At 54.1% G+C, this 23,262-nt stretch overlaps 1 protein-coding gene across 9 annotated transcripts; it reads left to right on the top strand.

Annotated features, from left to right (window-relative positions):
- Window positions 1-669: 669 nt before the first annotated feature.
- On the top strand, window positions 670-23,161 carry SETD1A (SET domain containing 1A, histone lysine methyltransferase). Of its 9 annotated transcripts, none has more exons than XM_072753447.1 (19): window positions 670-1,389; window positions 2,135-2,299; window positions 2,518-2,613; window positions 4,365-4,635; window positions 5,753-5,874; window positions 6,101-6,330; window positions 6,607-7,462; window positions 7,617-8,402; window positions 8,744-8,920; window positions 9,051-9,138; window positions 9,852-10,009; window positions 10,168-10,255; window positions 12,324-12,611; window positions 18,424-19,473; window positions 19,899-20,071; window positions 20,163-20,273; window positions 20,455-20,574; window positions 22,167-22,304; window positions 22,403-23,161. In XM_072753447.1, exons 2-19 carry the CDS (start codon window positions 2,150-2,152, stop codon window positions 22,574-22,576), a joined length of 5,076 nt encoding a protein of 1,691 aa, XP_072609548.1. In that variant the 5' UTR covers window positions 670-1,389; window positions 2,135-2,149; the 3' UTR covers window positions 22,577-23,161. The 9 variants fall into 9 exon arrangements, with proteins under 9 accessions (XP_072609548.1, XP_072609547.1, XP_025866987.2 ...); XM_072753446.1 differs by having other exon boundaries at window positions 677-1,350; XM_026011202.2 differs by having other exon boundaries at window positions 692-1,350; window positions 12,270-12,611.
- Window positions 23,162-23,262: the final 101 nt, after the last annotated feature.

Below are 23,262 nucleotides of genomic sequence, written 5' to 3'. Positions count from 1 at the left end.
AGGTCACATAGCGAGGGACTAATGCAGGCCGACTTGTCTGAAAGCTAGGGCATCCTCAGCTCAAGCCGAGGGACCGAGGGACCTCCTGGGAGTGCCGTTACCCAAAAACCAGGATGCCCTTCGTCCCAGCGAAAGAAAAGGGTGCCCAGCCTCGGGGACCTCAGCGCCTGGGCTGGTGCTGCCCTCGAGCTGCAGGACCATGTAAGCATAGGGAGCCCCCCTCCCCCCCCAGGCTGAAAACGGCGGGCACTGGGACCTTGATGCTTGGAGAATCGACCAGCCCAGCGCAGCCCAGCTCAGGTACGTAGTAGTTTATTTTTCACAAGACTTGTTCTAGGGCCTTTAGGCCCCACAAGTCTTATAACATCACTTTGAGGCAGTCTCCGTTTTAGTCACGAGTGGTGGGTTGAGTATAGGTAAAATCTTCTGCAGGCCTCAGTCTTCCAATCTGTAAAATGGGCATCTTAAGCAGCTAGAGGCCCAAGGGGCATAGCGACAGGAAAGCCTTCCCTTCAATATGTGCGACGCCAGGCAAACGGCCTGAGTCACCGCTGTTGGTTGTATTTTTCCACCTCCTGGGCGCCCCTCCCAGCCCGCACGGTTTCGGTGGGTCCTACAGGAAGCGCCCCCGCGACGCCGGGCTTTACACGCCCTGGCCACGCCCTCTGTGCGCGGCGCCTTGGCCCCGCCCACAGGAGGGTCCGCAGATTCGCTAGGCCGGCTCAGAATTACTTGGGCCTCTCTGTACGCGGCCGAAAATTCTCATCGTACTCCGAGGGAGGCTTTGGGCCGTAGCCATCTCCCCAGGGTCGGAGCTGGGCATCCCCTAAGCTGTGCTACTAAGAAAGATCCAGAAAAAGTGGCCAACTCTGCCAACGGGGCTTGGCTAACCAGGCATTATTTTCCTGACTCCACCAAAGCGGGCGAAGGGAGGCGACAACTGAGGCCAGGATCTGTGGCGAATCTGCAGCCTCTTAGGTCTTTGGCCGAGCGAAGAAGAGGCAGGAAAGAGGAGCGAAGGAGCTCGCATTCCGTCCACCGATTCGCCCCGCCCGCCTGACGAATCTGCGCCTGTTCAACGCGCCACTCAAATCTCCCCAGCCCTGGCTGGCCTCCTCCCCTCCGCCCCGCCCCTTTTTCCTGAGGGATTAGTCGCTGCTTTCGTCGCCGCCGATTCGTCAAGGACCCCAGGCCAGAGCAGAGGGATAGTCTTGGTGAAGCCCACTCTCCGGGGAATGCGGCCAATCTCCAGGCTCCCTGGGCCGCAACTCTCGACCCTTAAAGGGTGCCGGCCGAGGCGAAGCCGCTTTCCTCGGCCCCGTGGATCTCCTGGCGGCACCCGTAGCGAAAGTGCGAATGTAGACGCTGTGCCCGCTGGGCCTCGCGCAGGTGGCGGTGGTGTTTGGTGCGCGCGCCGGGGAGGTGGTGGTGGGGGGGCGCCGCCGCCGCCACCGCTGCGGGGCCGGGTCTCGCGCTGCCGCCGCCGCCACCGCCGCCTCGCGCCGCTGAGGTGCCGCGCGGGGTGGGGGGAGGGGGAGCCGCTCGCCACGAGCGGGTGAGTGAGGCCTCGCCGCGCGTGCGCGGAGATGGGGGGGCAGATCGCGCCGGGGCGGGAGGAGAGGGCAGCGGCGCGCGTTCCCCCCACCCCCCCGCCCGGATTCGGGGCCGAAGCCGGGTCTCGGGCTCGGTCTCGCGGTGTTTCCAACGCCCCGAAGAGGTGCCACCTCTTGGCCAGGGGATCGGGGCGCGGGGACGCGAGCGGGTGTGTGGGAGCGAGAGCCGGGCTCGGCCCGGGCCGCTGGCCGGTGAGGAGGCGGGAGGGGGCGGGGCCTGCCAGGGGGCGGGGGAGGGGTCTTGCTCTGAGGCCAAGTGGGGCGCGCGCTAGGCAGAGCGGGAAGGTAAGGGGGCGCGAGATGGGCCTGGGGGCCTGAAGGGAGAGTTGGGAGGTGGAGAGAGAATGGGGTGTTGTGGTGAAAGAGGGTACTTGGGGGAAAATCTAGGGGAGCCACGGGTCATGGTGAGGTGTGGAAACTGGTGTGATAAGAGGACCTGAAGTCTGGGCTAGTCGGTGAGGGGCAGCTAGGGAGTCAGGCCTAAGTCCTGAACACCCTTGCGTATCCCTCTTTCCTAACAGTGTAAATGAGCAAAGATGGATCAGGAAGGTGGGGGAGATGGGCAGAAAGCCCCGAGCTTCCAGTGGCGGAACTACAAGCTCATCGTGGATCCTGCCTTGGACCCTGCCTTGCGCAGGCCTTCTCAAAAGGTGTACCGCTACGATGGAGTCCACTTCAGTGTCAACGTGAGTGCCCCGGGCCTTGCCATCTAGGGAACTCCAAGCCCCATTCTCCTCTGTTACCTCTGTTTAGCACCCTGAACTCCCATACCCTTGGTCTGCCTTCTTAAAAGTAGGCAACCAGAACCCAGCTCTTTTGCATGTGGGACTCCAAATGGGCTTCCTAGAGCTCAACAGCTTGGTTTCACCTTGAGCTGTCTTTCTGTTCCTGCCTTCCTTCCTAGGACTCAAAGTATATACCAGTGGAAGACCTCCAAGACCCCCGTTGCCATGTCAGGTCCAAAAACAGAGACTTTTCCCTCCCAGTCCCTAAGTTTAAGGTACGTATCTGCTAGACTCTTGCTGTGATGGCCCTTGGAGGGGCGGTTGGTGCAGAGGATCCATTCTGGTAGTTTAGTCTCAAGCTAATAAAAGGGGGAAGGGAGTTCTTCTATAAAAGGGTAACAACCAGGTCTTATAATCTCTGAGGGTGTAAGACGGAGTTGTTCTGGAGAAGAGTTGTGTTCATCTTCTAGAAAGGTATAGGTGAGGTGTTCCAAACAGGGGTGCTGACTTCTTGAAGGATGAAGTAAAGGCATGCTTGATGCTGTACCCATCATTCTGTACTCCTAGAAATGCACAGCATGGCAGTGCCCTGGTGTGATGCCCATTTCTCAGCAATTAAGAGGAGTGACAAGGCCAAGGACTCCATCCTTTGAGTTCTCTACTCTTCACTCCTCATTTGGCCACTTGATCATCCATCTTGTTTCCTCAGAAGTTTCCTATTTCCCTGTCTAGCCTGAATACTCATCAAAGGCCTTGGACTGGCCTTTGAAAACTGATGGTTCTTGGTTTCCTTCACTAATTCTTTATCTTTCTGCCTTTTTATATAAACCATTTGGAAGGTTTTTCTCACTGCATTTTGTTTGCTTTGTATATTGTTTCCGGATGGTCTTTTTCATGCCCGTAATTTTGATTATTACTGAAACATTGGTGATTTCCAAATTTCTGTTTCCAGCCAAAATCAGTCTCTTGAACTCCAGACTTGTATGCCTGGTAGAGGGACAGCTCCATCTGGAGGCCCCACAGACATTGCAGACTCAAGAGATTAAAAACAAGTTATCTTTACTCCTTCTATTTCCCTTTTACTGATGAGGGGTAACACCGTCTATTCAGTTGCACAAACTGGAAACCTGGGAGTTCTCCCGTGATTGTCCTCTTCTTTAGTACATAATCTGTCACCAAGTCCTCCTGACTCTTCTTCCTAAATCCATCTCCTTCTTATATTAGTTTTTTAAATTTCTGTTGTTATTGCTATTTTTTTAATGTCTTATATTCATTTTGCCAAGTTTCCTCGTCTGCGTTCTCTTCTCCGATTTCATGATCCACCCTGCCATTTGTCTTTTTTATTTTACTCCTATTACTTTAGTTGCCAAATCCGTGTTTTTGTGCATTGGCACATATGGTTATTGATCTGGCCAAGCCTTGTCTCCCACCTTCAGGTATACACGTGTGTTCTACTCTATTATACATATTGTAGTTTCAGAAAATGCCGGGTTATTTTATAGTTCCATGTCCCACAAGTCTTTATCATCTGTTGAACTCTTGCTACCCAAAAAGCCAAATGGGAACTGACACCATCTTTATGAATTCTTCCATGCCTCCACTCCTTCTCTGGGCTCCTAAACACCCTGTCTGCACTTACACTGACATTGTGCCCTATCAGGACTGTGTGTATCTACCTGAATCTGCTTTTCTGAACAGAAGTCTTTTTTTTTTTTCTTTCCATCTTTATATTCCCAGTGCCCTGTCCGTGGCAAAAACTGAACTAGTAAGCTGTTTCCTACAATCGGTTTCTTCCAAGTATGTTTACTTCTTAGTTGTACATTTCTTGTCTTACTTCTTGTGTTATTCTGGAACGAGAAGAATTCGGAGCAGAGAGGGGTTAGACTCCCGTGTCACTTGTTGGGGCACTTCCCTGCATTTCTGTGCCTGTGTTTCCCGGTCCTCTCTCTTTCTGGACCCAAGGTTCCCAAAGGGAACAGTGATCAGTATGGAGACCCCGACTCAAGACTCCCTGTCCTCTCCGCAGCTGGATGAGTTCTATATCGGACAGATCCCACTGAAGGAGGTGACCTTCGCAAGGCTGAATGACAACGTGCGGGAGACATTCCTGAAAGACATGTGCCGAAAGTACGGTGAGGTGGAAGAGGTAGAGATCCTTCTTCACCCCCGCACTCGCAAGCACCTGGGCCTGGCCCGCGTGCTTTTCACCAGCACTCGGGGAGCCAAGGAAACGGTCAAAAACCTCCACCTTACCTCCGTCATGGGCAACATCATCCATGCCCAGCTGGACATCAAAGGTGAGGGTTCTCTTGCCTGCTGCCTAAGGTTGAGCTCCAGTAGAGACTGTACATGCAAATGCCTGCTATGGGGCCAGACGAATGATCAAGTTCATGATTCCTCATCTGAAACTCTTGAGGCCACATGTGTTTCTGAAATTAGAATTTTATAGAGGAATTATGGCTTTTACGCGTTTCGCATGTGTATGATCTTTGGCAAGGTTGCGTAGCATCTTTTGGTCTAGCATGCGACTGTATTTGGGAATGTGTGAAGGGTCCTACTAAGTAGGATCAATAAAAACTAACTAGTAAATTGCTTTAGCTTGGGTCAGATTTTGAGATCGAATTCAAAAAAATGCTTGTCTGGAGTTTCATGGGGTTTTGAAATTTGGGATGGAGAATCAGGGATCTATACAGATGAGTGAATTGGCCTGGGGTTCTGTGTTCAGAAGCAGCAAGGAAGAGTGGGGGGCTTGGGGGATTGTAGAGCACCGTGCCACGGGAAGGAGGCAGCTGTTACTTGGCATTAGCCAGTTTGCAAGTGGGAACGAGGACTCCTGTTGCCAAGGAATGTTTTTTTATTGAGTCAGAAGTCTAGGTTTTTGTGTTCTGTCTCATGTTTTTTAAATGCTGCAATCCCCTTCCCAAAATTTTAAAGAGACTTTATAGGGCGAAGAAGCCACAGATGTGGCTTAGAGTTAGCTCTCAGGCTGTCACTTTGCACCCTTTAGTTTGTAGGCTGAAGAGTGTGATGGGATCTAGCATCAGACCACCTGGGGCTGAGTTCCAGTCTGTCACTGACCAACTTTGTGACTTTGTGCAGGTCATTTTTCTTCGAGTCTGTGAAACAGGGGTACTGATGCTTCTCTCTCCTGGTGATCATCCAGCTTCATAGTATAAGTAGAGGCGTTTATTTCTAAGCCGTGAAGTGTCATTCGGTATGTTATTTATAGTGTCATGAGGTGGAGATGAGGCCAGAAGGTCCCAAAGGTAGAGACGAGGTAGAACTGAAATCCCCGCACCCAGGATTCCAAGAAATCATAGGAAGCTTGAGGTCTGAGAAGGAAAGGGGAAAGACCAATCAGGAAGAGGAGTTTCTTCCTTCCGACGTTGACACTTCCCACCTCTCTTCCTCCAGGACAACAGCGAATGAAGTACTATGAACTGATAGTCAATGGCTCCTACACCCCTCAGACAGTGCCCACCGGGGGCAAGGCCCTGAGTGAGAAGTTCCAGGGCTCTGGTGCAGCCACTGAGACGGTACGTAGCTGGTGATTGCCGTAGGCCTAGCCACATGGGCATAGTGCTTGGGTGCCAGGAACACTATTTGGGAGGTTCTGGGCTTCCTTGTTAAGGATAACAAGAGCCAAGAAAAGATGTTGAGATGCTTTCAAAAGGCAGGGGCCCAAGGTTCTTGGTTCAAGGAAGGGCAAGTTGTCAAATGTACTTGATCTTCTTTCCTCCCTGCTCTACTTTTGCCCTCCAGACTGAATCCCGCCGCCGCTCCTCCTCTGACACAGCTGCCTACCCGGCAGGCACCACAGGCGTGGGCACTCCTGGCAATGGCACCCCTTGCTCCCAGGACACGAGCTTCTCCAGCAGCCGACAAGACACCCCATCTTCCTTTGGCCAATTCACCCCTCAGTCCTCCCAAGGAACCCCTTACACATCTCGGGGCAGCACCCCCTACTCTCAGGACTCTGCCTACTCCAGCAGGTACAGAGTAAACACCCTCTGGGGCCCCCAGATTCTGGGAGTGCCACTAGGAAGAAGAAACCTGGAGTCTCTCTAGAAGGGAGCTGGGAGTAATTTTTCCTGGTTTCTCTGTGGGTTCAGCCTGTCATCAGGGAACTCACTGTCTAGCCAGACACCCAGCAGTGTGTAGATTTTCCTATGGGGGCGGTGTTGGGGAGCTTTGGGTACTGAGAACCAGGACACTAGGGTTTGGTCCTTTGGAGCTGAACCCCACTGACTCCTGCGCTTTTTCTCCAGCACCACTTCGACCTCCTTCAAGCCCCGGCGCTCAGAGAACAGCTACCAAGATTCCTTCTCCCGCCGCCATTTCTCTGCATCCTCAGCCCCCACGACCACCTCCGCAGCTGTCTCAGCCACTACTGCAGCCACTGCCTCGTCCTCCTCCTCCTCCTCCTCCTCCTCGTTGTCCTCATCCTCCTCGTCGTCCTCTTCATCTTCATCCTCTCATTTTCGTGGTACTGACTCAAACTACCCAGCGTATTATGAAAGCTGGAATCGCTACCAGCGCCATGCTTCCTACCCTCCCCGTCGGGCCACACGGGAAGAGCCCCCTGGGGCATCTTTTGCTGAAAACACAGCTGAGCGCTTCCCACCTTCCTACACTTCCTACCTGCCCCCGGAGCCCAGCCGGCCTGCTGACCAGGACTACCGGCCACCTGCCTCAGAAGCACCACCCCCGGAGCCCCCAGAACCTGGTGGAGGTGGGGGTGGGGGGGGGCCCAGCCCTGAGAGAGAAGAAGCTCGGACCTCCCCCCGCCCAGCTTCACCTGCCCGCTCCGGTTCCCCGGCCCCAGAGACCACCAACGAGAGCGTGCCCTTCGCTCAACATAGCAGCCTGGATTCCCGCATCGAAATGTTGCTGAAGGAGCAGCGCTCCAAGTTCTCTTTCTTGGCATCTGACACAGAGGAAGAGGAAGAGAGCAGCACCACAGGCCCTAGTTCTAGAGACACAGGGAGTGAGGCGCCTCCTGGGTCTGGTCACGGGCCCTGCACACCCCCTCCAGCCCCTGCTAATTTTGAGGATGTGGCACCCACAGGAAGTGGGGAACCAGGGGCTCCCCGGGAGTCTCCCAAGGCCAACGGACAGAACCAGGTGAGGTTGGGGTCAGCTGGCAGAGGTACCGGGTTCCGGGAGGCAGGGCTGGGCCCGAGGTGGGGGTCAGGAAATTAGACATGAGAGCGGGGATTTGAGGGAAAGCCCTGGAGCAGACAGAGGCTTTCTGTGACCCTCGTCTGCATCCCTACAGGCTTCTCCATGCTCTTCTGGAGAGGACATGGAGATCTCCGATGACGACAGGGGCGGCTCACCCCCTCCAGCCCCGACACCCCCCCAGCAGCCTCCACCCCCTCCTCCTCCACCCCCCCCTCCTCCTCCATACCTGGCTTCCCTGCCCCTTGCTTATCCTCCCCACCAGCCCGCCTACCTCCTCCCACCGCGCCCTGATGGGCCGCCTCCCCCCGAGTACCCCCCACCTCCTCCACCCCCCCCCCACATTTATGACTTTGTGAACTCCTTAGAGCTCATGGATCGACTTGGGGCTCAGTGGGGGGGGATGCCCATGTCCTTCCAGATGCAAACCCAGATGTTAACTCGACTGCACCAGCTGCGGCAGGGCAAGGGATTGACTGCTGCCTCAGCTGGCCCCCCTGGTGGCGCCTTTGGGGAGGCGTTCCTCCCATTCCCACCCCCCCAGGAGGCAGCCTATGGCCTACCCTATGCTCTGTACACACAAGGGCAAGAAGGCCGGGGGGCATACTCCCGGGAAGCCTACCACCTGCCTTTGCCTGTAGCAGCCGAGCCCCTGCCCTCCTCCTCCGTGTCGGGAGAAGAGGCCCGGCTGCCTCCCAGGGAGGAAGCAGAGCTGGCAGAGGGCAAGGCCTTACCATCAGCAGGCACCGTGGGGCGTGTGCTGGCCACCCTCGTCCAAGAGATGAAGAGCATCATGCAGCGAGACCTCAACCGCAAGATGGTGGAAAATGTGGCCTTTGGAGCCTTTGATCAGTGGTGGGAGAGCAAAGAAGAGAAGGCCAAGGTGAGGGACAATGCCTGGGACTGAGGAACTCTTGGGGCTTTGCTGGAGAGAGTAGATTTCTGGCTTATATGGCCCTTAAGTCTCAATGAGCTTGGATTTTCAACACTTCCGTTTGTAGAATGGGAATGATAGCTGCTTTGTAAGGTGGGTGGACTGAATGAGCAGACTTTGGAGAAAATGCCTGTACAGGGGCTGGTGCAAGGGAGGTGTGGCATAGATCTGTGTCAAATAGAGGAGTGAGTAGATGCATTTCTGTATTCTTGGGACCTGGGAGTAGTTCTCAGGCAGGAGGCAGGAGGGAGCGCCTAGGTTCTGGGGCTCAGTCCCCCTACTGCCTGCAGCCATTCCAGAACGCAGCCAAACAGCAAGCCAAGGAGGAGGATAAAGAGAAGACAAAACTCAAAGAGCCAGGCCTGCTGTCCCTCGTAGACTGGGCCAAGAGTGGGGGTACCACAGGCATCGAGGCCTTCGCCTTTGGGTCAGGGCTGCGAGGGGCCCTGCGGCTGCCTTCTTTCAAGGTACTCAGAGCTGGTCTCGCCTCATAGGGAGGAGAGGGTGTGGTGGGGACCTCCCTTCCTTGGGGGAGAGGTGGTTGGGATCTGTGACCATTTGAGTTCGAAACCAGCCCCATCTCTTCCCACACCCCAGGTAAAGCGAAAAGAGCCTTCGGAAATTTCAGAGGCCAGTGAGGAAAAGAGACCCCGTCCTTCCACTCCAGCTGAGGAAGATGAAGATGGTGAGTGAGGGGTCAGGTGGGAGGAGACAGGAGAGGGTGCCTGCTGCTGATAGGAATACAGGAGGCAGGGACAAAGGGGGACGGTGTCTGGGGGCAAGTAGCCAAGTAGAGAGATTGAAGTAAAGTGGTGCTGAGAAGTATGAAGAGCTTAAGAGAGGGTCATCCTTGAGTCCTAGTTGTGGTTCTCACAGTGTGCTGATAGAAGTTTCCTGTATTTCATTTTTCCAATGGAAAGTGGAAATGGTTAATTTCAACATCTAGGATCTTAGGGTTTCAAGGTTAAACGGGTCACTTACCCAGGTTTCCCATCCAGTGCTTAAGCTCTTCTCCAGCCTTCCTTCCACTTTTGTCTAAGTCTGAGCTGTTGGTTGATGGCTTACATGGCTAGGAAACTTCTTAGTCTGATTGGCTTCCCCAGAGACCCTTGGGCCTTAGTGCTGTTTTCTTGGGGCAGGCTCTCTCTTCCACCTAACCCAGAGAAGGATAAAAGGTTACATGGGTGCAGTGTGGCCAAGCTATAGAACTGTTAGGTAGCTCTGAGGTTTTTGTGTTCTCCTGTGGAACTTCACCTTCTTGTCTGTCAAATGAGGTTTGTCTTGTTGGACCGTTGGGAAGATCAGCAGTGGTGGGTGCAAAGCTCCTTTCAGGCCAGGGGAACAGGAACTGTTACTACTGATGGTAAATTGCCCTAACTGCCACTCCACTGGGTCTAGACCCTGAGCGAGACAAGGAGGCTGGAGAGCCCGGGCGTCCGGGGACCAAGCCCCCAAAGCGAGACGAAGAGCGAAGCAAGACCCAGGGCAAGCACCGCAAGTCCTTTGCTCTGGACAGTGAGGGGGAGGAGGCTTCCCAGGAGTCCTCCTCCGAGAAGGTGAGGGGCCATGACGCCCAGTCCCTGCCAGAAGCCTACTTCCTGAGTTCCCGTCCCCATAGCTGCTTCCTCTCTGGGCTGGAGCCCAGGCAGCGGTGCCTCCTGGAGGACCATTGTCCTTTACTTGTTAGTCCCTATTTTTTGTCCTTTTTTTTAAGGAGGAGGAGGAGGAGGAGGAAGATGAAGAAGATGAAGAACGTGAGGAGGCCATGGACGCTGCAAAGAAGGAAACGGAGGCATCTGATGGTAAGTACAGGCAGGAGGGGAGGATTCTGGCTTGGGGAGGAAGGGATTCCACTGCCTTCCTCGCCCTTTCCTGAGTCCCACACAGAAACTTCATGCTGGATTTATTAGCCACCTTTGCTCCTTCCAAAGTAACTGTCTCTTAGCCCCATCTCTTGGAACCCTTGGCCTATTGTAAGCAGTTAACTCTGATGCTCAACAGTTCCCTTCTGCTTAGCTTCTGTACTGACATGTGGCTGTCCCCTGAAGACCACCCAGCAGAACTTCCTTACTTTTCCCAACTCCTCAGGACGTGGGGTCCCGAGTTCTCCTGCTACCCCGCCCCCCTGATACTACCAGACTGTGCCTTTCTGCCTTCAAAGAAGGCCCAGCCACCAAGCCGTGCTTCCCCTTCCTCTCCTCTCCCCTCAGCTGCCATCACCAGATACGACTCCACTCTTCAGTTGAACACCTGTTTGTCCATATGCATCCATTGAGTCTTGAGTACATAGTTTAGTCTTGTTTCTCGTCCATTTGTTCAGAATTAGCTCTTGAGCCCTTACTCGGTACTGGTAACCATTCTGGGTATTGGGGACACATCTTTTATGGGACTTGGGATCAGTTGGAGGGGAGGAGGAGACTTGACAGATGAACAAATAGTAGCACCTCGGATAGAGATACGTAGTTTAAAGAAGAGAAACTAGGTTACTGGGGTAGAATAACAGGTGGGGGAGCTGGGGAAAGATGGGCTGTTCTAGATCTCTTGGAGAAGGAGCGCCTCTGAGAGGTGCTGTCTCAGCGGAGGCCAGATGGGGAGAGTGATGATCTGAGAGCCTGCCTTTTCAGGAAGGCAGAGGGCAGGGTCAGCTGTTCTAAGGGTGCAGACTGCTGCATGTCTGCTTGGTCACCACTTTCTGACTGTTGCACCACCTCAGTGTTCCTGGGATTTGTTGCCTTCTTTGTTCCTGCTGGCCTTTCTCACTGAGTCTTCTGCAGCAGTTAGACTGACTTCCGTGTCTTTAGTCCCATCCTTCCTCCTCCATTCTAGTCCATTTTCCAGTCTGCTGATGGAATTCTCTTTCCTCCATTGCATACCTGACCCTGTGACTTCCCTTCATAAAGTCTATTTCTAGCTCCCTGCATTCTAGAAGATGACTCTTCAGCCCGGTATTATAGGCCATTTATAACCTAGCTTCTGTTTATCTGTTCAGTTCCCATCCTGATATTCTCCAGACCCATCCCTGGCCATCCCATCTGTTCTAAATTCATCCAGATGTGTTCCTCGGACACTTCACGGTTCTTAACTTAAAAGTCCTTCTGACATATTGTCATTTCCCAGAGGCATAAAACCAGAACATTTTTAAAGCTTACTTTCCCCCAGGAATCTTTATTAGTCTCATCCGGGTAGCATCTCTGAGACCCACCTTGGGAAAAGCTTCAATGGTTAGAGCAGACCACTTACGGTTTCCAGGTCTCCCATCTCCCTGCACGTCTAACTGCCCTGTTGAGCCTTCACGTCTTCCTCGTGTTCTTCTATTTGTCGTTTCTTGATTTCAGCATCTCCCTCACAGGGATCCCTTCCCTGACTGGATCTTCCAGGCAGAATCTAGGACTTCCCTTGGCCAAGCTCCCGTGGTCTTTCTTTCTTTCTTTCTTTCTTTCTTTCTTTCTTTCTTTTTTTTAAGATTTTATTTATTTATTCATGAGAGACAGAGAAAAAGAGAGGCAGAGACACAGGCAGAGGGAAAAGCAGAGAGCCATGCAGAAAGCCTGATGTGATCCGGGGACTCCAGGATCACGCCCTGGGCTGAAGGCAGGCACTAAACTGCTGAGCCACCCAGGGATCCCCTCCCCTGCTCTTTCATACTGAAATTGGTCTCAACTGTGAACAAAGAGTGTGCTTACCCAATTCCTTGAGGGTTGGACTTCCCAGCACAGAGCATAACCCATCCGTAGTAGTGAGTCAGTGAATGAATCCATGGCTTGACCAAGTGAGGAGTGTTCCCACCTCGCCTGATTGCCCCTTCTGGATTTCTAGGCGAGGACGGGGAAAGCGATTCGTCCTCCAAATGTTCTCTGTATGCTGACTCAGATGGTGAAAATGATAGCACGTCGGACTCCGAGAGCAGCAGCTCCTCCAGTTCCTCATCTTCCTCCTCATCGTCCTCATCATCCTCATCATCCTCATCATCATCTGAGTCCTCCTCGGAAGAGGAAGAGGAAGAGGAGCCGCCAGCAACTGTACCCTCAGCATCACCTCCCCACAGAGATGTCCCTGCGCCCCCACCAGCGCTTGCGGAAGAGCCTGAGCCAGAGCGGGTTGCAGGCTCCCCATCCATGCCTCTCCCCGAACAGGAGAAGTCTCCAGCAAGACCTGCAGGTGGGTACTACAGAGCTGGTGATTTGGTCTCTGTTGATGCTGGTATCTGTCTTTGTGAGAATGGTGGGGTCAGTATTTGTGAATTACGTACAAGTGCAGGGCTTTGTTTGAATGTGTGCAAGTTGGACTGAAGTCACTATCTCCTGTCAGTCCTCCCTTGGAGACATTAACAGCCACATTCAAACTGTGCTGCTCTGAGCAGCTCACAGAGCCATAGCAGGGTGTACGTCTACTAAGGAAAACGGTGGTCTCACCCCCTACCCCACCCATCCCAGAATGGTCTCTTTGTAAGTTAACTAAGGAGAAAATTCCCAACTTGACAAGTTCCTCCTACTGATTTTTCCTGAGCTTGTGCCTTAATGTGTAGTGTGTGCTTGCAGGTGATTACATGGACAAACAGGTGAAAGATAGGTATTGATAGTATTGGCTCTGAAGTTAAATTTACCTTTGCTTTTCCTTTGTGAGTCTGTTCCTTTGTTGTTTTGTAGTACATACACATAATTTGTCCTTCTGAGTGAACTGTTCAGGCAGTATGTATTTGTTTACTGAGTACAGTTGACTCTTGAACAATGCGAGGTTTAGGGGTGCTAATCCCCTGTACAGTTGAAAATACGTCTACAACTTTTGATTTCCCAAAAACTTAACTGTTAAATAGCCTACTATTGACTGGAAGTCTTACTGATGACTTAAGTAAGTAGTCGGTTAGCATATTTTCTGTATGTTATATGTATCGTATGCTACGTTCTCACGAGAGAGTAAGTGTGAGAAAAAAAGTCTTTAAAATCTTAAGTAAGATACATTTACAAAACTATACTGTATTTGTCAGAAAAAGCATGTGTATAAGTAGCCTGCACAGTTCAAACCCATGTTGTTCTGGCATCTTCTGTACTTAACGGTAGGTGCAGGGGGCCCCGTTCTCCCCTCCTGAAGCTTATGGTCTATAGAGAGAGTTGAGTTGAGTAATAAATACCTAAGAAAGTCTGTGATGGCAAACACAACAAGAGAAAAGTACAGGGTGCTCTGAAAACCTGAGCATGTCTGCAGGGATGTCTTTGCTGGTCTTTTCTGCTGAAGCCTCATCAGACTGAAATACAGGCAGAGCAGACAGCCGGGCATGAGTAATACATACAAAGGCCCAGAGGGCAGAGGAAACAGCATGTTGGAAGACAGAAACCTTATGGATGGTGAGAAGTGAGGGGAAACTGGGATGGCTGAAACTGGAGAGGTGAGCAAGGAGTGGGCCGTTCAAGGTGAATTGGCCATATTAGGAATTTGGTTTTTATTTTGAGGGCATTAAAATGCCATCAGAGGAGTGTGACAGGATCTTATTTGTGTTTTGAGGAGATGCAGTACAGAGAAGACTTGGAGACGGGCTAGAGCCCGTGTGGGCAGCTAGGAGGCTATGGTGGTTGGTGAGGAAGGCACACGACGGCGGGCACTGGGAGTCACGTGTTCTTAGGTGGTGTCTATCAGTTCTCAGACTGGACATGGCCTTCCACATAGCCCTCCCAAACGTAACTGAGAATCTGTGGTCTGAAATGAGCAGTGACCACGGGAAGAACCCCCAGCACTGTTGCACTTTTCTGGTGCAGACCTTGCAAGAGGAGTTGAGGCTCTCAGTGATCTAAGATGCCTCTCCTGGCCTCTTTGAGCCCACCGGGAGCAGAAGAGCTTGTGATCAGAGGGCATCGCTCTCAGGGAGGTAGGAAGAGTAGGGCGTGGTCAATTTTGAATTTTGCCAGAAAGATCATTCTTGTAGGAAGGAGAGGGACTGGAAGAGGTGGGGAAGGAGGTAGAATGACCTATGGGAGAGTTTAAGAGAATGCAGGTGAATGAAGGGCATGAACCCAAGCAAGGCAGGTTACAGTGAGCTGCATGGAGCGGAAGTGGGGATGAGGATTTGAGAGACATTTAGGAGATAGAACCACTTGCTTAAACTACTTCCCAGGAAAGGGAAGATAAAGGAGGAGGAGGAGAAGCGGCATTAGGAAGAAAGCTGATGCACTTCCTTGGGGTTTAGTTTGATATGCCTTTGCGACCTCCAGGTAAGAAACATCCAACAGGCAGTTGGATCAATGGATCTGAGGGTCTGGCAACAACAGCAGGCTGGAAACGAGGTAGGCAGATATTTGAGAGGAGCCCAGGCATGGGTGTGAGCACATTTACACACCCTAGAACAACTCATGGATCAAGAGAAGGGGCCAGTGCATTGTATCTATAAGAGATAGATGGGCAAAGGGGAGCCGGAGGAGGCCAAGCCGGAGCTATCAGCAGGACAGGAAAGAAAACCAGGGAGCGGTGTGTATCAGCAGGCCAAAAGAGAGATGGTAAGATAGGAAAAGTTTCTGTTGGATTTAGCAGCTAGGGGGTCACTGTTGACCTTATCAATTTCAGTAGAGAAGATCAGATCGGAGGCAAGTTAGGAGTGTTAAAGGAGTGAGGGCAGGTGACAGAGAAAACCAGTCTTCTGGAAGGATAGACTACTCCTGTGAAGAGAGAGTTGAAAGGTTGTGATGAATATTATTAGTTAAGTGCTTGAGTGCTTCCTGTGTGCCAGGCTCAAGGCCTAGCACACTGCAGATTTGTTTTCTCATGTAGTCTTCATACCATCCCTGTTACTCTCATTTTCCAGATGGGGAATTTGAGGTTCAGTGAGATGCTCAAGGTCACCCAGCTGGGATTGGAGAGACAGGAGAAGGCAGGGTTGATGGAGGGTTAGTTTTTGCAAATAGGTGAGGCTTGAGATACAGATATGGGGCAGGAAGAGGGACAGGCAGAGAGTGTAGTACCTGTTGGAGTGGCCTCCCTGGGGGTGCACAGATGGACTCGAGGTCTGATACACATGTGCCTATAATTGGGATGGCAGGGAGATGTGGGCTTTCATGCCCAAGGACCCCTTGTTTCACTCTGCAGTAGGAAAGAAGCGTATTTTCTCAGCACAAGGGGGTGGGTGGAGGAGGAGCCTTGATGAAGGAAGGAGAATGAGGATGAAAAGGTTTGTGACTCAGATTCCCTGCTGAGACTCGGGGTTCAGGGGAAAAGGTGGAGAAAATGCAGGTAGGTCAGTTGGGCAGAGTCAGGTCAGGGTTGGGGGTCTCCAGGGTGGCGGCAATGGCTGAAGAATGTAGAAAGTGCTGTGAAAGGAGATGGCAGAGTGAGGGCCCTGTGGGCAGGCACAAGAAGGAAAGCAGCTGGTTTAGAAGGATGGTGACAGGCTAGAGGGAGCCAGGAGGTGGGGTGAACTGAAGGGACCTGGGGAACTGTGATCAGAGGGGAAGAGGTCCCAGTTGGGGCTCTTCCGGGGGTTAATGAAGTCATTAACCAAGTGTGTGACTTGGGGAGCTAGCTGAGAATGAGTAAAGGAAGGCATGGGAGAAGGGAGAATGAGGGGAATGAGGTAGATGGCAGAGTAGGGAGGAGAGAGGTAGATGGCAGAGTAGGGAGGAGAGAGGAAGAGTAAGGATGTTCATGTTCCATGGATGCAGCTGGAAAGAGGGAAATGTGGCCTGATGGCAAGAGAGGGCTTGTGTGGTGGAACCCAGAGATGGGACCTGGATGCCTTTGGGATTTGCCTTTCTTCTGTCTTTGGTCTGATTCATTCCTCTGTCCTGAAGGTGGGCTTCCCCTGCTTCTGTCCAACCCTACAGAGAAACCCACTCCTCTCTTAGATCCTTATTTTCACGGAAGTCTCTCATGACACTGGCTTGGGTCTAGTAGTCATCAGTTAATGAACGCCAGGGGCAGGGAGTGGGGCAGGTCATGTAGTAGAAACCTTGGCTTCTGGGAGATATATAGACTGGGTAGGTACGCCAGAAGTTATCTCCCTAAATGAAAGGCATGGCCAGGTTTCTTTCACAACAGGAAGCGAAGAGAACTCTGTGTGAAGAAGCTAAGCCAGGAGAGGAATTTGTTCCTAAGAGCCAGGCTTCCAGAGGGCACCGTGGCTAGGTTGGGATGATGGGTCAAAGGCAGGGCTGCCCCAAAACAGAGAAGAGAAGAGGCAAGGAGACTTGGAGAAGCTAGAGGATCTGGGACAAGCACCCAGGGCCTCACTAGCTTCAGAGCGTGGTTCACTGCTGGCTGAGACCCCAGCTGCTGTGCAGTCTTGGGAGATGGGGCTGAAGGCCTTGCTCAGGGTGCCTGGCTGGGGAGTGTCTGTTAGGGCAGCAGACAAGTGTTGCTCACTGCCTGCTTGGGTCAGACCTGGAGCTGGCCGCCTTTTAGCTCTGGGAGTGCCAGAGCCAGATGTGAAACCACTGACTTTCCACTGCAGGATGTCCAGGGGAGCATGGAGCAGTAGATGGAGCTTGAAATTCAACCCAGCCTGCCTGGGGTGCAGATCTTGTTCTGGCATTTGTGAGCTGTGTGACTTTGAGCCAGCTATTAACCTTTCTCTGCCTCAGTTTCCTTCTCTGTAAGCTGGGTTTAATAATAGTACCCACCTCACAGGGTAGTTTTTGAGGAATGAAATGAGTAGTTAACATACGTGAAAGAAAGTCTTGGATTGATGCTTGGCATGAAGTATTAGTTATTAATCTGCTGCTGCCATCCTGAAGACTGGCACTTGAGAGCCACCGGCCTTCTGGTTCTGAGAGGAAGTCACTACCAGCATAGCCTTCACAAAGATGGCATTGAGCTCGGTGAGCTTTCCCAGTAGGCAGGAGGGGAGAGGCACGTGTGAAAGGCCGCGGCTGTTCCAAATGGCTGAAACCTAGGAGGGGAGAGGGTTAGTCTGCAACACAGGGTCTTCCCCAGAGATAGGGCAGTGTAGTCTTCAGCTGTATTCAGGCTCCCACATTCAGTACCAGACTTGAGGGCCCCAGCAGAGGGAGGACAGGCTCCCTGTCTGGGGGACTGGGGAGAGAGAATGCCACCTGCTCAAGATGGTGTGTCCCCTCCTCAGACCACTCTGTAACCTTGGGGTCTCACCTTCACCCTCAGCTTCTTTAGGGGAGTCTTCCTGACCCCTCCCCACTTTGGCAAACCCTGGTGCTCCTTGGCAGGTGGCAAGGAAACAAATATTATGCAGTGTTTCAATACAAAGACTCAATGCTTACATTGTATCTTTACCACCTCACTGAACAGAGAACATTGTAGTTGAAATAATGGATACTTTAGTTCAGAGAGGGTTAATTGCATCATCCTACCAGGCGGGGGTCGTCCTCTGTTCTCCTAGTCCTTGGACATTATTCAGTCACCACTAGTCTTGGTTAAAAGGATAGAGCTTGGGCAGCCCAGGTGGCTCAGCGCTTTAGCACCTGCCTTTGGCCCAGGGCGTGATCCTGGAGACCTGGGATCGAGTCCCACATCAGGCTCCCTGCATGGAGCCTGCTTCTCCCTCCCGCTGTGTCTCTGCCTCTCTCTCTCTGTGTGTCTCTCATGAATAAATAAATAAAATCTTAAAAAAAAAAAAAAGATAGAACTTAAGTGTGTGTCTCCCTAGAGCCCCCACCTCAACTCTCCAGAGTTTGGGCTGGACATTGGTTTCTTGTCACAGTCCCCATTGGACTGTAATCTCTGTGAGGGCTTTGAAAGTGCCCAGCGTGTCGGCCCTGTGCCTGACACACTTGTGCTCAGTGAATGTTTGTCGAATATATGAATGAGCAGGTACAGAACCTCCTGCTAAGGGGAGCCCATGGTGCAGAGGACTTGCTGCAGCTGTGAAGCAGTAGCATGTTTGCTGAGTGAGCACATGTGTGCCAGAAGCAGAGGAGAGCCTGCAGCCTTGGTGTGGACTCCCCAGTGAGGCGGGCCAGTACCCTGCCCGCAAGCTGCTGACCTTCTCTTCTTCCCTATGTGCTTCCTTCCCCAGGTTCCACTGAGGAACCACCTCCCAGTGTGCCCCAGCCTCCCCCTGAGCCGCCAGCGGGACCCCTGGCCCCCGTTCCCCGCCCTGATGAGCGCCCCTCCTCTCCTATCCCCCTCCTGCCCCCACCCAAGAAACGCCGGAAAACAGTCTCCTTCTCTGCCCTGGAGGAGGTGCCAGCGCCAGAGCCTCCTCTAGCCACCCCACCACAGATCAAGTCTCCTGGCCCTGTGTCCCGCAAAGTCCCCCGGACTGTGGAGCGGACCATTCGAAACCTGCCCCTGGACCATGCATCTCTGGTCAAGAGTTGGCCTGAGGAGGTGTCCCGAGGAGGTCGGAGCCGGGCTGGAGGCCGAGGCCGTTCTACTGAGGAGGAGGAAGCTGACCCAGGGACCGAAGTGGACCTGGCGGTGCTGGCCGACCTGGCCCTGACCCCAGCCCGTCGTGGGCTGACTGCCCTACCACCAGGTGACGACTCGGAGGCCACAGAGACATCGGATGAGGCTGACCGCCCAGGCCCCCTGCTCAGCCACATCCTCCTGGAACACAACTATGCCTTGGCTGTCAAGCCGCCGCCCTCCACTCCGGCCCCTCGGCCTCTGGAGCCAGTTCCTGCCCCTGCGGCCCTCTTCAGCTCTCCAGCAGATGAGGTCCTGGAGGCCCCCGAGGTGGTGGTGGCTGAGGCGGAGGAGCCAAAGCAGCAGCAACAACAGCAGCAGCAGCAAGAGGAAGGAGAGGAGGAGGAGGAGGAAGAGGAAGAGTCCGAGTCTTCGGAGAGTAGCAGCAGCAGCAGTAGTGACGGAGAGGGCGCTGTCCGGCGGCGCAGCCTCCGCTCCCACACCCGGCGCAGGCGGCCACCCCCGCCCCCTCCACCCCCTCCACCCCCTTCCTTCGAACCCCGCAGTGAGTTTGAACAGATGACCATCTTGTATGACATTTGGAACTCGGGCCTGGACTTGGAGGACATGGGCTATCTGCGGCTCACGTACGAGCGGCTGCTGCAGCAGACAAGCGGGGCTGACTGGCTGAATGACACCCACTGGGTCCATCACACCAATATCCTGGGCCCTAGAGGCCAGCTTGCTCCGCACAAGAAGGCAGGCCCCAGGGGTGGGGGCAGGCTGCCCTGGGGTCGCACAGCTAGGGAGCAGCCCTCTCACATCGCAGCTAGCGTCTCTGTTTGCCTCCCTCCCTGTTCTCTCTGCCACATTCAGCCTGGTTGTTCTCCTCTGGCCCCCAGGCCGTTCTTTTCTCTTTGCCTCTTGTCCCTTCTCTACCTCCCAGAGTTTTTTCTGGCAGAAAAGGTGAGATCTAAGGCTTCCTTCTCTCCATTTTTCTGCCCTCCTCATGCTAAATAATGCTTGGGCCCTCCCGCTAAGGTCAGTCACCCTTTCCATGGGCTGGGACTGGGTGGACCGAGGGGAGAGGGCCCCAGGGATCTGGCCAGCAAGGAACCCATTTTCTTCCTTAACACCCTGCACTCACCAACCTGAGCACTCCAAAACGCAAACGGCGGCCCCAGGATGGGCCCCGTGAGCACCAGACAGGCTCAGCCCGCAGTGAAGGCTATTACCCAATCAGCAAGAAGGAAAAAGACAGGTACCTGGATGTGTGCCCTGTTTCGGCCCGGCAGCTGGAAGGAGCAGACACTCAGGTAAGGCTCTGCCCTCATACCTGGCCCATTGGCATCACTGCTCACGGTTGCCCCTGTCACTTACCTGCCCCCTGCATCCTGCTTCTCCCAGGGGACTAACCGTGTGCTCTCGGAGCGCCGGTCTGAGCAGCGGCGGTTGCTGAGTGCCATCGGCACCTCCGCCATCATGGACAGTGATCTGCTAAAGCTAAACCAGCTCAAGGTGAGGAGCAGGGACTTAGGGGAAGAGAGGCCCGGTGGGCGGGCAGCATCGTGCTGTCTCCTGGGGTTGGGCATGGAGGTGAGTGGCCGAAGCACACTTCTCCCCTTGGAGGACTGCAGCAAAGGCAAGGAGTTAGGTTGAGGGAGGCGCCCAGCAGCACAGCCTGCATTCTGCCCTCTAGTTCCGGAAGAAGAAGCTCCGATTTGGTCGCAGCCGGATCCACGAGTGGGGTCTGTTTGCCATGGAGCCCATTGCAGCTGACGAGATGGTCATCGAATACGTGGGTCAGAACATCCGCCAGGTAAGGCGCTGTACCTGGCTCCCAGTAAGATGGCAGCATAGCAGCTGGCATGAGAAACACCTCATCTCTGGATAAAGGTCCACATAACCTCGCAGTTCGAAGACATAGTTGGTGAAACCTGCCTGTGTTTCCTTCGACAATTAGTGATGGGTCCTTATAAACTAGGTGGTGACAATCCAGCAAGGAGGAAGGGCCAGTATTCTCTCTGGCTATGAGGGTCTCATAGTTCAGTGGGGGAAGAGCCACTGCATAAAGAACTGCACCAAAGGATGATGTTTGGTTGATGGGGAAGAGGAAGCTTGGGGAGGCACAGGTGGTGGGGCACAAAGACGTGTAAGCTGGGAGCTGAAGGATGATGACTCCCCAACTCAGAGGAGGGGAAGGGTGCTCCCAGCCACTGGACAGTATGTGCAGAAGTCCGGAGGCAGGCTAGTCTCAGTAGGGCAAGGAGGTCAGAATGGCGAGTTGGAAAAACCAGGACTGGTGGCCACCAGAGAGGCAGGTGGAGGCCACACTTCGTGGACCTTAGGAGCTTAGAAGCTGTGTTGTTGAGCTGGGGCCAGCGATAAGGGGAGGGAAGCCATGGCCAAGTGCCCAGCAGTGACAGGCTTTGCAGTCAGTAGGCTCCCTCTGGCTGCAGTGTGAAGGGACAGCCAGAGGCGGGGACCAGTGGGGGTGCGGTCACAGAGATCCCAGCAGAGGCCCAGGGGACCCAGACTATGCAGTGGCAGCCAAGGTAACAGGAGTCTGTGGGTCCAAGGCAGCTGGCAGGACTGAGCAGCGAGTTGGCTCTGGAGAGTGGGGGAGGGGATGGGGGGAGGCCATTTCTTGGGCTGCCGGTGAGGGGGGTGAGGAGGAGAAGCAGCTGTGTGGTGGAGAGGAGTTCCAATCAGGGCCTGTGAAGCTGCAGGGCCCCGGGGACATCTAGAAATTGACGCCTAGCAGCTCCATTGAGGTGGATTTTGGCTGGAGATGGAAGTTTGGGAGGAGGCCCCACCACTTATCTGGCAGTTGAAGCCCTGGAAGAGAGTGAGATCACCCCAAGGAGAGAGCGCAGAGGGTTTATCATGCCATGTTCTGGGAAATAGGAATCACCCCTCCTCACACAAGAATGTGGACCTTGAGGGCATCAAGCAGCAGCCTGGGGGTGCCTGTCTTGGACAGAGGGTCCTGGGAGAAGAGATGAATAGGGTTCGGGCCCCAAAATGACCATGTCACATCAGGAACCGGCATGGCTTCACAGGAGGCTGGGGGCTCCACCGTGGGCCAGGCAGAGGCTCCAGGAGGAGCCAGTGGCTGCTGCTCATGCCCACTGAGCCCGGCACATTTTCTTGAGATCCCCTTTGGGAGACTTAAAGTGGCAGCCAAAGGTGTCGGTGTGGGGGGAACCTTGAGGAGGGGGCCCCTGGAAGCAGGCGGTTGACTCCTTGGGTGGGTGGGAGCCAGGGGAGGAGCTGCTCACCAAGACAGGTCAATGTGCCCCCCACCCCAGGGTGGTAGCTGGAAGGCCAAGCGGGTCCCCTTCACCGGGGCTGGTGGGGTCAGGCCCAGTCTGGCAGGAAGCTGACTGGGACGGCACCCCGTCCTACCAGATGGTGGCCGACATGCGGGAGAAGCGCTACGTGCAGGAGGGTATTGGCAGCAGCTACCTGTTCCGGGTAGACCATGACACCATCATCGACGCTACCAAGTGCGGCAACCTGGCGCGGTTCATCAACCACTGCTGCACGGTGCGCAGGGGGGTGGGGGAACGGGGTGGGAGGTGCTCAGGGTGGGGCGGAGACTCCAGGGCCAAGGGCGCAGCTCACATGGCCCTTCCCTCCTACAGCCCAACTGCTATGCCAAGGTGATCACCATCGAGTCCCAGAAGAAGATCGTGATTTACTCCAAGCAGCCGATTGGTGTGGACGAGGAGATCACGTACGACTACAAGTTCCCTCTGGAGGACAACAAGATCCCGTGTCTGTGCGGCACCGAGAGCTGCCGGGGCTCCCTCAACTGAGGTGGGGCGGGACCGGCGCCCGCGCCCCTATTTATTTCCCCGGGGTCTGGGGAGCCCTAAGCCCAGTGAGGGAGCCTCAGTCCCCGGAGGTAACTCCTGCCTCCCCTGTCGCCCCTGCCCACCCCCCCCCCCAACTTTTTTTTCTTTGCGGAGAAGAAGCTGTAAATGTTTTGTAGCTGCCAGCAGCTGTTTCCTGTGGAAACCTGGGGTGCCGGCCTGTACAGATCCTGTTCTTGGGGGGCTGCATAGCCCCCTTGCTTTGTGTTAATGGGGACTTCCCCTTTGTGCCCTGCGTGCACCCCTCCCCAGTTCAGGGGTCTCTAGGGGCAGTGGCCATGTTCTCCCCCTGGGGGGGGGGCCCTGTGCCCCCAGTCCTAGGGACTCCGTGCCTGGAACCCTGCCTCATCTTCTGTTCCTGCCAGACCCTGTGGGTCACCCTCCCACCCTGGTGCCTGGAAGCTTCTGCTCTACCAGGCCAGGATGGTGGGGGGTGGGCCCTTCCTATTGGGCTGGATTGTACATATGTTAATAGCGCAAACCCAACGCCACATTTTTATAATTGTGATTAAACTTTATTGTACAAAAGTGCTTGGTCAGTATCTTTGGGGAAGAGTAGGTGGGTGGCGGGGGGTTGGGGGTTCAGGACAGAGGATTGGTTGCAAGTGAAGAGAAGGGGAAATGGGTGG

This window comes from Vulpes vulpes, chromosome 3 (assembly GCF_048418805.1).
Source record: "Vulpes vulpes isolate BD-2025 chromosome 3, VulVul3, whole genome shotgun sequence".
Lineage (NCBI taxonomy): Eukaryota > Metazoa > Chordata > Mammalia > Carnivora > Canidae > Vulpes > Vulpes vulpes.
This window is presented reverse-complemented; position numbering and strand designations above follow the sequence as displayed.

Excerpts from the sequence above, each read along its gene's own strand:
- SETD1A (XM_026011202.2), top strand. The coding sequence starts at position 2,150 with ATGGATCAGGAAGGTGGGGGAGATGGGCAGAAAGCCCCGAGCTTCCAG. Across the intron at positions 2,614-4,364 it reads TCCCAGTCCCTAAGTTTAAG|CTGGATGAGTTCTATATCGG; the intron begins GTACGTATCTGC and ends TCCTCTCCGCAG. Across the intron at positions 20,575-22,166 it reads TGGGTCAGAACATCCGCCAG|ATGGTGGCCGACATGCGGGA; the intron begins GTAAGGCGCTGT and ends CCGTCCTACCAG.